Here is a 16,742-nt window from a genome sequence, read left to right as displayed (position 1 = left end):
GGGTTCACCACTGGGTTCACCACTGGGTTTCATCACTGGGTTCATCACTGGGTTCACCACTGGGTTCACCACTGGGGTTCATCACTGGGTTCACCACTGGGTTCACCACTGGGTTCACCACTGGGTTCATCACCCCGTTCTCCGGTACATGAGCTGGAACCAGGCTGAGGAGAACATTCGTGAATAGCAGTGATTTCTATTTAATTATACATCATGTTCAGTTTCCTGTTTAAAGAATGCGGATTGCTGAACTTTTGCAGGCTGCAGTTAGTGTTTCAGTTTGATGTTTTGTGTTGAATGTCTTCAGATCTGTAAAGGCTGAATCAACAGGACGAGTGCTGTCTTCTTGTTTCTCCTGCTGTTTTTCTGGTGGAAGACGTGATCTGATGTTTTGATAACGACTGAAGACAGACAGATGTGGAGCTACGTGCAGAGCTTCATGTCCGCAGAGGAGCAGCTGGATCTGGTTTCTCAGACAGACCGGAAGTTGTGGAGAATTTCAGTTTAAAAACACTGCGTGATAAAAGTGTGGAAGACTGAACAGCTGCCTGCGGGCAAATATGGGTTGGTTAAATATGGGTTGGTTAAATATGGGTTGGTTACAATATGCGGTTGGTTAAATATGCGCGTTGGTGTGTGAAGGAACGGACCGTTTTGACTGACGGGGCCGGCGGGGGGAGGGAGCAGGCGGTCCCCGGAGGAGGAGGAGGAGGAGGAGGTCCGTCTTCTGGAGGATTCTCCTGGAAAAGTTCACACTTCGGTTTCGCACCCGGGACTCTGCAGCCGGTTGAACGTTCACTTCGGGACAAAATGACGCTTCCCTCCGTGCTGCTGTGTTCCGGGGTTTTTTATCTGCGCTCTTTTTCTCTTCGACAACATGTGAAGAGCAGCGAGGCCCCGGAGGTGAGTTCTACCGAGAACAGGGCGAGGGCTGCGGGCAGAGGGGCCTCCGGGAGGGGGGGGGGGCCTCCGGGGAGTGGGGCGGGGGGGGGGCTCCGGGTCCAACAGAAGCTCGGTTCAGTCGGACTGTTTCAGACGAACAGGGCCGTTTGGACCTGTTTCAGCTCGGTATGTGCTGACACCGGTTCCGGGCTGAATAAAAGCCTCCCGGTGCGGACCCCGGTGCCGGACCCCGGGTGCCGGGACCCCCGGTGCCGGACCTCCCATCAGAGTGTGAAGTCTCTTGTGTGTTCCTGCTGGTTAACACTTAGCTGGGTTTATAGGAGCTGAGATTTGATGGTTGCACGCGCCGCTCGCGAGCCTTAATGTTCGCCGAGTAACTATTCAAAGTTAGCTAAAGTCACACTAACTAACTAACTATGTTATATATAACTAAATATGTTGCGTTTAAAAAATATAAGTTGTCAAAAAGTTGTAATAAAACCTAAGTGGAGCTTCACATGATAGCGTGAGCAGACGGAGGAGAGGGCTCGTGCCGCTTGACGTGGACGGGCTGCCATCATGCTGCTGCTAAACTTCACATTACAGCTGATGTGCAGGCTGACATGCACATGTGAAGAACATACATGTAACTCTGGGACTCAACCAGATTCACATGCGTTCATCATTCAGTGCAGAGACCTTCCATGTTATTCTGCGTAAGAAGTGATGAAGAGGAGGAAAAGTCCAGCAGGTTTTATGAAACTAGTTCAGTTTGAAGCAAATACTCCTGCAGAAGTTTGACAGAACAACAGGGGAGCAAACATAGTTTCATAAATGACTTTTGATGGGAGAAAACCTGGAAAATAGCTGAAAATGATGTGACACTCAGGACACTTGAAAGTGTGGAAGTCTGAATATGTTGATTTCTTGACATGCACTTCTTTAATTAAAGCAACACTGAATATTTGTGGAGTCATAAACAAAATCTCCATATCTAAGTACAAATACGAAAACAGTATGAATGTAATATTACTACGACAATAAATCCTCACATTGAGGATGAAACTGAGTTTGTAACTGGTTCTGATGAATGAAATGAAACCTTTAACATCACAAAGTAAGATAACGTAATAACCAAAATTCATATCACAGATAATTGGACTTTTATCCATAATATTTCAGCAATATGAAAAGTAAGAGTGCATTTTATTCAGACTTTTATTAGACTGTGTTGGTTTCATTCTAGTAAATTCATCTCCTGGGGAAAATTATTTATAAAATCGAATGGATAAAAAGTGATTTGGTTCATTGCAAAGTTGCAGTTTGTACCATAAAGTGCAACATTCACGTGCAGTTCCTGCATCATTAGCTCATATGGTGGCAAATTTAGTCCTCATATAAACTCATATTTAATATAAAATAGACCAAAGACAACATATCAAATGTTGAAACTGAGAAATGTTATTGTTTTATGAAAAATAAATGCTCATTTTGAATTTGATGGCAGCAACACGTCTCTAAAAAGTTGAATTCTTAGATGTGCTTTGCTTTTTTTCCTCCTTAAATATTTTTGGGCTGTTTTGTGTCTTCATTAGAAAACGACACTGCAGAGCTGACAGGAAACGACAGAGAGAAACGCAGCAGCAGGACCAATTGTTTTTTCTCTTTGCCTCTAAATTAATGTCGTAGTTTGTACTGGTAACGTCACCACAGTAAAGTTTCAACGGTGAACCTGTGTTATTTATTATTTATTATAACAGGGCTCTGATGTTCAAATGTAGTTTTCTGATCAAGGTGATGACACTGAATGGATGCAGAGAGTTTGACTGTTTGTGATCTGAGGTATGAAGCTGAACCTCTGTTACAGACAGAGCTGCTGTTGTTCCCGTCACACATCCATCCGTCAGCTGGTGCTCCTTCCTGCCTCGTGCAGAGACGGAGCAGCTACACTACCATCTGTCTGAATTCCTCTCACGTTGTCTTCCAGACAAACTGCTGGTTGTGACCGTTGCAACCAAAGAGACGGATGGCTTCAGGCGTTTCATGAGGTCGGCCAAACACTTCAACTACACCGTGCAGGTAGGAACCCTGCAGCCGTCTCCACGGGGAGCCTCCTCCTGTTGTACCTCGGATGCAGCCGTCGCTTTATGTTTCAGACTTTTCTTTAATCGTTTGAAACACAGAAAAAATATATTTTTATTTGATGGCATAAAGAACCATGTGAGGCTGAGATGAGATGAGATGAGACTTTATTAATCCCTCAGTGGGTATTTTAGTCGTCACAGCGGCTTCAGAATACAGCCAGGAAAGATATAAGTACACAGAAAGAAAAAAAACACAAATACTCATGCAATAAAAAAAAAAAAAAAAAAACAATTAAAATATTTTTTTTTTCAGAAAAATGTAAAAAGAATAAGGTCCAATGTATAAATACACACACACAAGCTATATACACAAAATAAATAAAGTATAAATATTTCTGAATAAATAAAAAAGTTATTATTGCACATAGGTGATCAAAAATATATATTTTTATTTGTAAATTTGTTAGGAAATGTTGTATATCAGTGACATGAATTTTCCTTGAGTGGTGTGCATAGGGTATAGGGTATATATATTGTATAGTTAAATGTTCTGAAAAAAAATATAGTATAAAATGTATGAGGTATATTTTGTGTGTATATATATAAGGAAGTGTGATGATATGTCTTCACTGCTGTAAATGTGTGTGTTTGAAGGTTCTCGGCCGAGGTCAGAAGTGGGCAGGAGGTGACTACCTGTCAGCTCCTGGAGGAGGTCAGAAGGTGCGACTCCTCAAAGCAGCTCTGGAGGAACTGAAGACGAAGGAGGACCAGGTCATCCTCTTCATTGACAGGTAGGTCGTAGGACGTCCTCTTCATCGACAGGTAGGACGTCCTCTTCATCGAGAGGTAGGATGTTCTCGTCATTGACAGGTAGGACGTTCTCTTCATCGACAGGTAGGACGTCCTCACAGTGTCTCTGATGTCAGAGTACATGTCGGACAGAGACGGAGACACTGTGGTGCTCCTGTCCTCCTGTCAATCAAATCAATCAAATGATTGACAGGTCAACAATAAGACAGACAGTGGTATACCAGAAAAATAAAATCAATTTGAGAACAAATAAAAAAAATATGATGAAAAGGAAAATAAAACAATTTAAAAACCACTTTGAGACCAAAAGATATGTAGACGATAGATTAAACGCTAAAATGACAATAAGAGTGAAATAAGAACTAGAATATGTAAATTATAGGACAGTGTATTGAAAAGATCAAAAGTTACAGTTAATCTGAAGGTAGGATAAAACCTGAGGTAAGATAGGGAAGAGGAATTGGAAGGTATGAAAGTACAAACACCGTCTTCAACCTCACATAGAAAACTAGAAACACACATGTTCCCAGACGGTGTTTAAAGTAGCCTTATATGGGCGTTAAAGCTTCCTGTGAACGGTCCACACCCTGAGTGTTTTCCTCCTGCAGCTGCTCCTCTGCCAGTAAACACAACCACTGGCAGCTTCACTCTGCAGCTGATGACCGTTGGCCAACCCTTCATTTGTCCTCACGGTGCCACTGGCTTCACGCTGAACGTTTTATTTCCATCTCCCTGTTTTAAACACAGCTACGATGTGGTTTTCGCCTCCGGTCCCAAAGAGCTGCTCAAGAAGTTCCAGCAGGCCGAACACAAGGTGGTGTTCTCCTCGGAGAGCCTCATCTGGCCCGACAGACATCTGGAGGACAAACACCCCCACGTCAGGGAGGGCAACAGGTTCCTGGGTTCAGGAGGTACGTCTGTCCGTCCCAGAGACGGGAGAGGTCACGTGACTGGACATAAAAGTGTTTGTAGCTTCCAGGTCTGAAAAAGCCTCCAAAAAGCCTCCGGCTCAATAAAATGTGTCCATCAGTTATCTCGGTGTTGTTAGCTAAAGTCACTCCTTCTTATTAGTTTTCTGGAGGTCCATCTGAAAATAATCCCTCATTCATTAGAAAAGAAGATTCAAGAAGACCTGTTTTTGGGGGCGTGTCTGTTTGATTGACAGGCCTGTGGTGCAGTCAGGTTACAGCTATCGGTGGGCGGGACGTAGTATCGTCAGGTTTATCATATCAAAAGCACTTCCCATGATGACCTGGTCCTCTCTGGGACCCTGCCCTGGTCCTCTCTGGGACCCTGCCCTGGTCCTCTCTGGGACCCTGCCCTGGTCCTCTCTGGGATCCTGCCCTGGTCCTCTCTGGGATCCTGCCCTGGTCTTTAACACCGTGTGCTCCAGAAGCAGGAAACACTGAGCAGCTCGGTGGTCACAGGATCTTCTCCTCCTGCATGTTGTGGAAACACTGGGACAGACTTCATGTACACAAACATGGAAATGAAAATATGTTGATGAACAACATCCAGCCTGCTGTTCTTCACTTCCTGTCTCTGGGTTCATCCATCCTCAGGTTTCATTGGCTACATCTCCAACATCAAAGAGATGGTTTCTGATTGGACGGGACAGGACCAGGACAGCGACCAGCTGTTCTTCACCAGGATTTACATCGATCCAGCCAAAAGAGTAAGATCTTTATGGATCTGTACATTTATTTCATAAAGAAGTAACATTAATACATTTATAACAGCAATTGATTGTTATGAATACTGTTGTTATTAAACTACTGTTTATATTTACACCAATGGGGATATCATTGGGTGGAAGAAGAAGCACTTTGAGGAACTCCTGAACCCGACAGAGACTCTGAAGATTCTGAAGACTGAAGACTGAATACTCTGAATACTCTGAAGATTGAAGACTCTGAACACTCTGAAGACTGAAGACTCTGAAGACTGAAGACTCTGAAGATTGAAGACTCTGAAGATTGAAGACTCTGAAGACTGAAGACTCTGAAGACTCTGAAGATTGAAGACTCTGAAGACTGAAGATTGAAGACTCTGAAGATTGAAGACTCTGAAGACTGAAGACTCTGAAGATTGAAGACTCTGAAGACTCTGAAGATTGAAGACTCTGAAGACTGAAGATTGAAGACTCTGAAGATTGAAGACTCTGAAGACTCTGAAGACTCTGAAGACTGAAGACTCTGAAGATTGAAGACTCTGAAGATTGAAGACTCTGAAGACTGAAGACTCTGAAGATTGAAGACTCTGAAGACTGAAGATTGAAGACTCTGAAGATTGAAGACTCTGAAGACTGAAGACTCTGAAGATTGAAGACTCTGAAGACTGAAGACTCTGAACACTCTGAAGACTCTGAAGACTCTGAAGATTGAAGACTCTGAACACTCTGAAGACTCTGAAGATTGAAGACTCTGAAGACTGAAGACTCTGAAGACTGAAGACTCTGAAGACTGAAGACTCTGAAGACTCTGAAGATTGAAGACTCTGAAGATTGAAGACTCTGAAGACTGAAGACTCTGAAGATTGAAGACTCTGAACACTCGGAAGACTCTGAAGATTGAAGACTCTGAAGACTGAAGACTCTGAAGACTGAAGACTCTGAAGATTGAAGACTCTGAAGATTGAAGACTCTGAAGACTGAAGACTCTGAAGATTGAAGACTCTGAAGACTGAAGACTCTGAAGATTGAAGACTCTGAAGATTGAAGACACTGAAGACTCTGAAGACTCTGAAGATTGAAGACTCTGAAGATTGAAGACTCTGAAGATTGAAGACTCTGAAGACTGAAGACTCTGAACACTCTGAAGACTCTGAACACTCTGAAGACTCTGAAGATTGAAGACTCTGAACACTCTGAAGACTCTGAAGATTGAAGACTCTGAAGATTGAAGACTCTGAAGACTGAAGACTCTGAAGATTGAAGACTCTGAAGACTCTGAAGACTGAAGATTGAAGACTCTGAAGATTGAAGACTGAAGATTGAAGACTCTGAAGACTGAAGACTCTGAACACTCTGAAGACTCTGAAGATTGAAGACTCTGAACACTCTGAAGACTGAAGACTGAAGACTGAAGACTCTGAAGACTGAAGACTCTGAAGATTGAAGACTCTGAAGATTGAAGACTCTGAACACTCTGAAGACTCTGAAGATTGAAGACTCTGAAGACTGAAGACTCTGAAGACTGAAGACTCTGAAGACTGAAGACTCTGAAGATTGAAGACTCTGAAGATTGAAGACTCTGAACACTCTGAAGACTCTGAAGACTGAAGACTCTGAACACTCTGAAGACTCTGAAGACTGAAGACTCAGAAAAGGGCGACTCAGCACTTCCTGTACACGTGTTTCACATTAAAAGCCTTCCAGTAGCTCAGAAGGTTAAAATCCTTTGTGTTCCTGCAGCTGTTAATTTAAATACAGGAAGAGTTGAAGTTTACTGCTGCTGATTTAACAATAAACTAAAACCAGCAGAGTAGCAGAGACCTGAAATACCATGAGAATGAATGTTTCTGTTGCTCCGGTTTGTTCTGAGGTGTTCACGACATAAACGGTTAAAACAAAGTGTTTCCCTGTTTCAGACGTCCATTAACATCTCGCTGGACCACAAGTGCAGGTTGTTCCAGAACCTCCACGGGGCCCTCGGTGAGTTGGCCTCCTTCAGTGTGTTAGAAATGTAAAGTGAAGCCCGGGTAACGACAATTGGAGGAGATTATATGTCTGCTATCATCCAGAAGGAGACGACCCAGAATCCTCTCCTGCTCATGGTCCCTGCAGGTTGGCGTTATGCAGCGAGACTTTCTGCAGAAATGGCAGATTTCCCTCCTTTTTCATATTCACACCAAATGTTTTCCTTTCAGTCAGAACCTCTCAGAGCAGCAGAAGAACTAGAGTCACATCAACGTGATCGTCAGGACGTCTGGGAACTGAAGTCAAATACTTTTTCCTGAAAAATGACAAAATTGGTTTATTTAAAAAAAACAACCTAAACAATAAAGAGAGACAGACAGGTGACGGAGGAGTAACACTGAATGCAGCTGTGACAGCCGAGGGGTTTCCTGTTGCAGGGATGTGGGTGGAGCTACAGGTTTAGACATGAGCAGCAGGCGGTGGAAGGAATGTGTTCCTTCTGTGATTGATGGACGTGTCAGAGACAACGTGAAGAATTCAGGGCATGAATGGACCGACGGAGGACCGCTGCCTCGCACAGATCCTGCAGCCAAATGTTTAGTGACTCAGAGAGAGCTGGGAACAAACATCCACACCTGGACGTCGGATTTAGAACTCAGATATTAAATGCAGATTGTAGGAATGTAAAAAATCTCTCTGAAACAAATAGACTCATGAATAACTTTCAACACATTTCTTTAATGGACTGGATACACGATCATAAATCATGAAGCTTTAATAAACAGGACTGGATTAAAGGCTGTCCAGGACATTTCATCTCTATGAAGATTTGTGTTTTTATGATGCAAAAAAATAAATAAGCGGTTTGAAAGCAAATATGAATTGATAATGAATGTTTTTGCATGCTGAACAAATTCACTCTTTATTTTGTTAGTTTTGGTCACAGAATTCAGAGTTTTACTAATTAAAGTAGACTTTTTGTCTTTTAGTAAACTGCTTTAAAAGGTTTTGATTTGCAAACAAAAAGTCTTGTTTCATGAGCAATATTTCAGAGTTAATATATTTTTAAATATTCATATGTTTTTGTGTGTGTGTGTGTGTGTGTGTGTGTGTGTGTCTGTCCAGACGAGGTGGTGTTGAAGTTTGAGGACGGTCGGGTTCGAGCCAGAAACGTGGTGTACGACACGCTGCCAGTCGTCATCCATGGAAACGGACCCACGAAGGTACCGAGTGGAGGCTGAGACTTGGAGGAAGTGATGGACATGTGATGGACACGTGATGGACACGTGATGGACGTGATGGACATGTGATGACATTATATGGACATTAGATGGATATATGATGGACATGTGATGGACATGTGATGACATTAGATGGACGTATGATAGACATTAGATGGACATGTGATGGACGTGTTGGACATGTGATGGACATGAGATGGACATGTGATGGACATGAGATAGACATGTGATGGACACGTGATGGACAAGTGATGGACACGTGATGAACACGTGATGGACATGTGATGACATTAGATGGACATGTGATGACATTAGATGGACGTATGATGGACATGATGGACGTGATGGACGTGTTGGACATGTGATGGACATGTGATGGACATTAGATGGACATGATGGACGTGTTGGGCATGTGATGGACATGATGGACGTGTTGGACATGTGATGGACATGAGATGGACATGTGATGACATTAGATGGACGTGTGATGGACATGTGATGGACATGAGATGGACATGTGATGGACATTAAATGGACATGTGATGGACATTAAATGGATATTATATGGACATGTGATGGACATTAGACGGACATGTGATGGACATTAAATGGACATGTGATGTCTTCTTGTTCCAGCTCCAGATCAACTACTTGGGGAACTACATACCAACCAGCTGGACGTTTGAGAGCGGCTGCACCGTCTGTCACGAGGACCTGAGACCCCTCACTGATCTGAAGGTACGTTCACCTCTCCGGGGGGAGGAGGAGTAGAGGAGGAGTAGAGGGGGAGTGGAGGAGGAGTAGAGGGGGAGTGGAGGGAGAGTGGAGGGAGAGTGGAGGGGGAGTGGAGGGAGAGTGGAGGGAGAGTGGAGGGGGAGTGGAGGGAAAGTAGAGGGGGAGTGGAGGGAGAGTGGAGGGGGAGTAGAGGGAGAGTGGAGGGAGAGTGGAGGGGGAGTAGAGGGAGAGTGGAGGGAGAGTGGAGGGGGAGTGGAGGGGGAGTGGAGGGAGAGTGGAGGGGGAGTAGAGGGAGAGTGGAGGGGGAGTGGAGGGGGAGTGGAGGGAGAGTGGAGGGGGAGTGGAGGGGGGAGTGGAGGGAGAGTGGAGGGGGAGTAGAGGGAGAGTGGAGGGGGAGTAGAGGGGGAGTGGAGGGAGAGTGGAGGGGGAGTGGAGGGGGAGTGGAGGGAGAGTGGAGGGGGAGTGGAGGGAGAGTGGAGGGGGAGTGGAGGGGGAAAGGAGGAGCAGAGGGAGAGTGGAGGGAGAGTGGAGGGGGAGTGGAGGGAGAGTGGAGGGAGAGTGGAGGGGGAGTGGAGGGAGAGTAGAGGGAGAGTGGAGGGGGAGTAGAGGGGGAGTGGAGGGAGAGTGGAGGGGGAGTGGAGGGAGAGTGGAGGGAGAGTGGAGGGGGAGTGGAGGGAGAGTAGAGGGAGAGTGGAGGGGGAGTAGAGGGGGAGTGGAGGGAGAGTGGAGGGGGAGTAGAGGGAGAGTGGAGGGAGAGTGGAGGGGGAGTAGAGGGGGAGTGGAGGGAGAGTGGAGGGGGAGTGGAGGGAGAGTGGAGGGGGAGTAGAGGGAGAGTGGAGGGGGAGTGGAGGGGGAAAGGAGGAGCAGAGGGAGAGTGGAGGGGGAGACAGACCATGTTGGACTTTTGTCTTGTGTCTCTGGCAGGTGAACTTCTGTCTTCGTGTCTTTCTTGTGTCTCAGCACGCCGCCAGCAGACATTATGGGATGTTTTGGTTTTTGTTTGGAACTTAATTGTAAGTCAGAATATTTAATTCTACTTTGATGACCAGCTGCTGGATTTAGAAACGTGAAGTCGTGTAATTATTCTTCTGTGTGTGATTTCAGTTTTTTTGTTTTGCTGTGCAAGTTGGACTTGATGCCGCTGATTGATATGCTTCGTGTCATACATGTGGTTCTGGTGTCATACATGTGGTTCTGGTGTCATACATGTGGTTCTGTTGTGTCATACATGTGGTTCTGTTGTGTCATACATGTGGTTCGGTTGTCATACATGTGGTTCGGTTGTGTCATAAATGTGGTTCTGGTGTCATACATGTGGTTCGGTTGTCATACATGTGGTTCTGGTGTCATACATGTGGTTCTGGTGTGTCATACATGTGGTTCTCTTGTGTCATACATGTGGTTCTGTTGTCATACATGTGGTTCTCTTGTGTCATACATGTGGTTCTGTTGTCGTACATGTGGTTCTGTCGTGTCATACATGTGGTTCTGGTATCATACTTGTGGTTCTGGTGTCAAGTGGTTCTGGTGTTAACATGTGGTTCTGGTGTCATACATGTGGTTCTCTTGTGTCATACATGTGGTTCTGGTATCATACTTGTGGTTCTGGTGTCATGTGGTTCTGGTGTTAACATGTGGTTCTGGTGTCATACATGTGGTTCTGGTGTCATACATGTGGTTCTCTTGTGTCATACATGTGGTTCTGTTGTCTTACATGTGGTTCTGGTGTCATACATGTGGTTCTGTTGTGTCATACATGTGGTTCTGTTGTGTCATACATGTGGTTCTGGTGTCATACATGTGGTTCTGGTGTCATACATGTGGTTCTGGTGTCATACATGTGGATCGGTTGTCATACATGTGGTTCTGGTGTCATACATGTGGTTCTGGTTGTCATACATGTGGTTCCGTTGTGTCATACATGTGGTTCTGGTGTCATACATGTGGTTCTGTTGTCATACATGTGGTTCTGTTGTGTCATACCTGTGGTTCTGGTGTCATGTGGTTCTGGTGTTAACATGTGGTTCTGTTGTGTCATAGATATGATTCTGTTGTCATACATGTGGTTCTGGTGTCATACATGTGGTTCTGTTGTCATACATGTGGTTCTGGTATCATACTTGTGGTTCTGGTGTCATGTGGTTCTGGTGTTAACATGTCGTTCTGGTGTCATACATGTGGTTCTCTTGTGTCATACATGTGGTTCTGTAGTCGTACATGTGGTTCTGGTGTCATACATGTGGTTCTGTTGTCATACATGTGGTTCTGGTGTCATACATGTGGTTCTGTTGTGTCATAGATATGATTCTGTTGACGTACATGTGGTTCTGTTGTGTCTTACATGTGGTTCTGGTGTCATACATGTGGTACTGGTGTCATACATGTGGTTCTGTTGTGTCATGCATGTGGTTCTGGTGTCGTACATGTGGTTCTGGTGTCATACATGTGGTTTGGTTGTCATACATGTGGTTCTGTTGTGTCATACATGTGGTTCTAGTGTCATACATGTGGTTCGGTTGTTATACATGTGGTTCTGGTGTCATACATGTGGTTCTGTTGTCATACATGTGGTTCTGGTATCATACTTGTGGTTCTGGTGTCATGTGGTTCTGGTGTTAACATGTGGTTCTGGTGTCATACATGTGGTTCTCTTGTGTCATACATGTGGTTCTGGTGTCGTACATGTGGTTCTGGTGTCATACATGTGGTTCTGTTGTGTCATACATGTGGTTCTGGTATCATACTTGTGGTTCTGGTGTCATGTGGTTCTGGTGTTAACATGTGGTTCTGGTGTCATACATGTGGTTCTGGTATCATACTTGTGGTTCTGGTGTCATGTGGTTCTCGTGTTAACATGTGGTTCTGGTGTCATACATGTGGTTCTCTTGTGTCATGCATGTGGTTCTGTTGTCATACATGTGGTTCTGGTGTCATACATGTGGTTCTGTTGTCATACATGTGGTTCTGGTATCATACTTGTGGTTCTGGTGTCATGTGGTTCTGGTGTCATGTGGTTCTGGTGTTAATATGTGGTTCTGGTGTCATACATGTGGTTCTCTTGTGTCATACATGTGGTTCTGTTGTCGTACATGTGGTTCTGGTGTCATACATGTGGTTCTGTTGTGTCATACATGTGGTTCTGGTGTCATACATGTGGTTCTCTTGTGTCATACATGTGGTTCTGTTGTCGTACATGTGGTTCTGTTGTGTCATGCATGTGGTTCTGGTGTCATACATGTGATTCTGTTGTGTCATACATGTGGTTCTGGTGTCATAGATATGATTCAGTTGTCATACATGTGGTTCTGGTGTCGTACATGTGGTTCTGGTATCATACTTGTGGTTCTGGTGTCATGTGGTTCTGGTGTTAACATGTGGTTCTGGTGTCATACATGTGGTTCTGGTGTCATACATATGGTTCGGTTGTCATACATGTGGTTCTGGTGTCATACATGTGGTTCTGTTGTGTCATACATGTGGTTCGGTTGTCATACATGTGGTTCTGGTGTCATACATGTGGTTCTGGTATCATACTTGTGGTTCTGGTGTTAACATGTGGTTCTGGTGTCATACATGTGGTTCTCTTGTGTCATACATGTGGTTCTGTTGTCGTACATGTGGTTCTGGTGTCATACATGTGGTTCTGGTATCATACTTGTGGTTCTGGTGTCATGTGGTTCTGGTGTTAACATGTGGTTCTGGTGTCATACATGTGGTTCTCTTGTGTCATGCATGTGGTTCTGTTGTCGTACATGTGGTTCTGGTGTCATACATGTGGTTCTGTTGTGTCATACATGTGGTTCTGGTGTCATACATGTGGTTCTGTTGTCATACATGTGGTTCTGGTATCATACTTGTGGTTCTGGTGTCATGTGGTTCTGGTGTCATGTGGTTCCGGTGTTAATATGTGGTTCTGGTGTCATACATGTGGTTCTCTTGTGTCATACATGTGGTTCTGTTGTCGTACATGTGATTCTGGTGTCATACATGTGGTTCTGTTGTGTCATACATGTGGTTCTGGTGTCATACATGTGGTTCTCTTGTGTCATACATGTGGTTCTGTTGTGTCATACATGTGGTTCTGGTGTCATACATGTGGTTCTGTTGTGTCATGCATGTGGTTCTGGTGTCATACATGTGGTTCTGTTGTGTCATGCATGTGGTTCTGGTGTCATACATGTGGTTCTGGTGTCATACATGCGGTTCTGTTGTGTCATACATGTGGTTCTGGTGTCATAGATATGATTCAGTTGTCATACATGTGGTTCTGGTGTCGTACATGTGGTTCTGTTGTCATACATGTGGTTCTGTTGTGTCATAGATATGATTCAGTTGTCATACATGTGGTTCTGGTGTCGTACATGTGGTTCTGGTATCATACTTGTGGTTCTGGTGTCATGTGTTTCTGGTGTTAACATGTGGTTCTGGTGTCATACATGTGGTTCTGGTGTCATACATGTGGTTCGGTTGTCATACATGTGGTTCTGGTGTCATACATGTGGTTCTATTGTCATACATGTGGTTCTGTTGTGTCATACATGTGGTTCGGTTGTCGTACATGTGGTTCTGGTGTCATACATGTGGTTCTGTTGTCATACATGTGGTTCTGGTATCATACTTGTGGTTCTGGTGTCATGTGGTTCTGGTGTTAACATGTGGTTCTGGTGTCATACATGTGGTTCTCTTGTGTCATACATGTGGTTCTGTTGTCGTACATGTGGTTCTGGTGTCATACATGTGGTTCTGTTGTGTCATACATGTGGTTCTGGTGTCATACATGTGGTTCTGTTGTCATACATGTGGTTCTGGTGTCATACATGTGGTTCTGTTGTGTCATAGATATGATTCTGTTGACGTACATATGGTTCTGTTGTGTCATACATGTGGTTCTGGTGTCATACATGTGGTTCTGGTGTCATACATGTGGTTCTGTTGTGTCATAGATATGATTCTGTTGTCATACATGTGGTTCTGGTGTCGTACATGTGGTTCTGTTGTCATACATGTGGTTCTGGTATCATACTTGTGGTTCTGGTGTCATGTGGTTCTGGTGTTAACATGTGGTTCTGGTGTCATACATGTGGTTCTCTTGTGTCATACATGTGGTTCTGGTGTCGTACATGTGGTTCTGTTGTGTCATACATGTGGTTCTGGTGTCATACTTGTGGTTCTGTTGTGTCATACATGTGGTTCTGGTATCATACTTGTGGTTCTGGTGTCATGTGGTTCTGGTGTTAACATGTGGTTCTGGTGTCATACATGTGGTTCTGGTATCATACTTGTGGTTCTGGTGTCATGTGGTTCTCGTGTTAACATGTGGTTCTGGTGTCATACATGTGGTTCTCTTGTGTCATGCATGTGGTTCTGTTGTCATACATGTGGTTCTGGTGTCATACATGTGGTTCTGTTGTCATACATGTGGTTCTGGTATCATACTTGTGGTTCTGGTGTCATGTGGTTCTGGTGTCATGTGGTTCTGGTGTTAATATGTGGTTCTGGTGTCATACATGTGGTTCTCTTGTGTCATGCATGTGGTTCTGTTGTCGTACATGTGGTTCTGGTGTCATACATGTGGTTCTGTTGTGTCATACATGTGGTTCTGGTGTCATACATGTGGTTCTCTTGTGTCATACATGTGGTTCTGTTGTCGTACATGTGGTTCTGTTGTGTCATACATGTGGTTCTGGTGTCATACATGTGGTTCTGTTGTGTCATGCATGTGGTTCTGGTGTCATACATGTGATTCTGTTGTGTCATACATGTGGTTCTGGTGTCATAGATATGATTCAGTTGTCATACATGTGGTTCTGGTGTCGTACATGTGGTTCTGGTATCATACTTGTGGTTCTGGTGTCATGTGGTTCTGGTGTTAACATGTGGTTCTGGTGTCATACATGTGGTTCTGGTGTCATACATATGGTTCGGTTGTCATACATGTGGTTCTGGTGTCATACATGTGGTTCTGTTGTGTCATACATGTGGTTCGGTTGTCATACATGTGGTTCTGTTGTGTCATACATGTGGTTCGGTTGTCATACATGTGGTTCTGGTGTCATACATGTGGTTCTGGTATCATACTTGTGGTTCTGGTGTTAACATGTGGTTCTGGTGTCATACATGTGGTTCTCTTGTGTCATACATGTGGTTCTGTTGTCGTACATGTGGTTCTGGTGTCATACATGTGGTTCTGGTATCATACTTGTGGTTCTGGTGTCATGTGGTTCTGGTGTTAACATGTGGTTCTGGTGTCATACATGTGGTTCTCTTGTGTCATGCATGTGGTTCTGTTGTCGTACATGTGGTTCTGGTGTCATACATGTGGTTCTGTTGTGTCATACATGTGGTTCTGGTGTCATACATGTGGTTCTGTTGTCATACATGTGGTTCTGGTATCATACTTGTGGTTCTGGTGTCATGTGGTTCTGGTGTCATGTGGTTCCGGTGTTAATATGTGGTTCTGGTGTCATACATGTGGTTCTCTTGTGTCATACATGTGGTTCTGTTGTCGTACATGTGATTCTGGTGTCATACATGTGGTTCTGTTGTGTCATACATGTGGTTCTGGTGTCATACATGTGGTTCTCTTGTGTCATACATGTGGTTCTGTTGTCGTACATGTGGTTCTGTTGTGTCATACATGTGGTTCTGTTGTGTCATGCATGTGGTTCTGGTGTCATACATGTGGTTCTGGTGTCATACATGCGGTTCTGTTGTGTCATAGATATGATTCAGTTGTCATACATGTGGTTCTGGTGTCGTACATGTGGTTCTGTTGTCATACATGTGGTTCTGTTGTGTCATAGATATGATTCAGTTGTCATACATGTGGTTCTGGTGTCGTACATGTGGTTCTGGTATCATACTTGTGGTTCTGGTGTCATGTGTTTCTGGTGTTAACATGTGGTTCTGGTGTCATACATGTGGTTCTGGTGTCATACATGTGGTTCGGTTGTCATACATGTGGTTCTGGTGTCATACATGTGGTTCTATTGTCATACATGTGGTTCTGTTGTGTCATACATGTGGTTCGGTTGTCGTACATGTGGTTCTGGTGTCATACATGTGGTTCTGTTGTCATACATGTGGTTCTGGTATCATACTTGTGGTTCTGGTGTCAAGTGGTTCTGGTGTTAACATGTGGTTCTGGTGTCATACATGTGGTTCTCTTGTGTCATACATGTGGTTCTGTTGTCGTACATGTGGTTCTGGTGTCATACATGTGGTTCTGGTGTCATACATGTGGTTCTGTTGTCATACATGTGGTTCTGGTGTCATACATGTGGTTCTGTTGTGTCATAGATATGATTCTGTTGACGTACATATGGTTCTGTTGTGTCATACATGTGGTTCTGG

General features: G+C 44.2%; 1 protein-coding gene across 3 annotated transcripts in view; it reads left to right on the top strand.

Annotated features, from left to right (window-relative positions):
• Nucleotides 1-778: 778 nt before the first annotated feature.
• Nucleotides 779-16,742, top strand: part of plod1a (procollagen-lysine, 2-oxoglutarate 5-dioxygenase 1a) — a 39,846-nt gene continuing 23,882 nt past the window's right edge. For all 3 annotated transcript variants that reach the window (XM_069169206.1, XM_069169207.1, XM_069169208.1), the window contains exons 1-8: nt 779-903; nt 2,870-2,961; nt 3,621-3,757; nt 4,524-4,687; nt 5,339-5,451; nt 7,365-7,428; nt 8,539-8,636; nt 9,291-9,392. In XM_069169206.1, coding sequence (XP_069025307.1) covers nt 2,926-2,961; nt 3,621-3,757; nt 4,524-4,687; nt 5,339-5,451; nt 7,365-7,428; nt 8,539-8,636; nt 9,291-9,392 — 714 coding nt within the window. In that variant the 5' untranslated portion in view covers nt 779-903; nt 2,870-2,925. The remainder of the gene's footprint in view (nt 904-2,869; nt 2,962-3,620; nt 3,758-4,523; nt 4,688-5,338; nt 5,452-7,364; nt 7,429-8,538; nt 8,637-9,290; nt 9,393-16,742) is intronic.

The sequence above is a fragment of the Embiotoca jacksoni genome, unplaced genomic scaffold (genome assembly GCF_022577435.1).
Source record: "Embiotoca jacksoni isolate LCO1_2020_lvr unplaced genomic scaffold, fEmbJac1.0.p SCAF_43, whole genome shotgun sequence".
Classification (NCBI taxonomy): Eukaryota; Metazoa; Chordata; class Actinopteri; family Embiotocidae; genus Embiotoca; species Embiotoca jacksoni.
The sequence above is the reverse complement of the archived record's forward strand: the minus strand, read 5'-3'. Positions and strand labels throughout refer to the sequence as shown.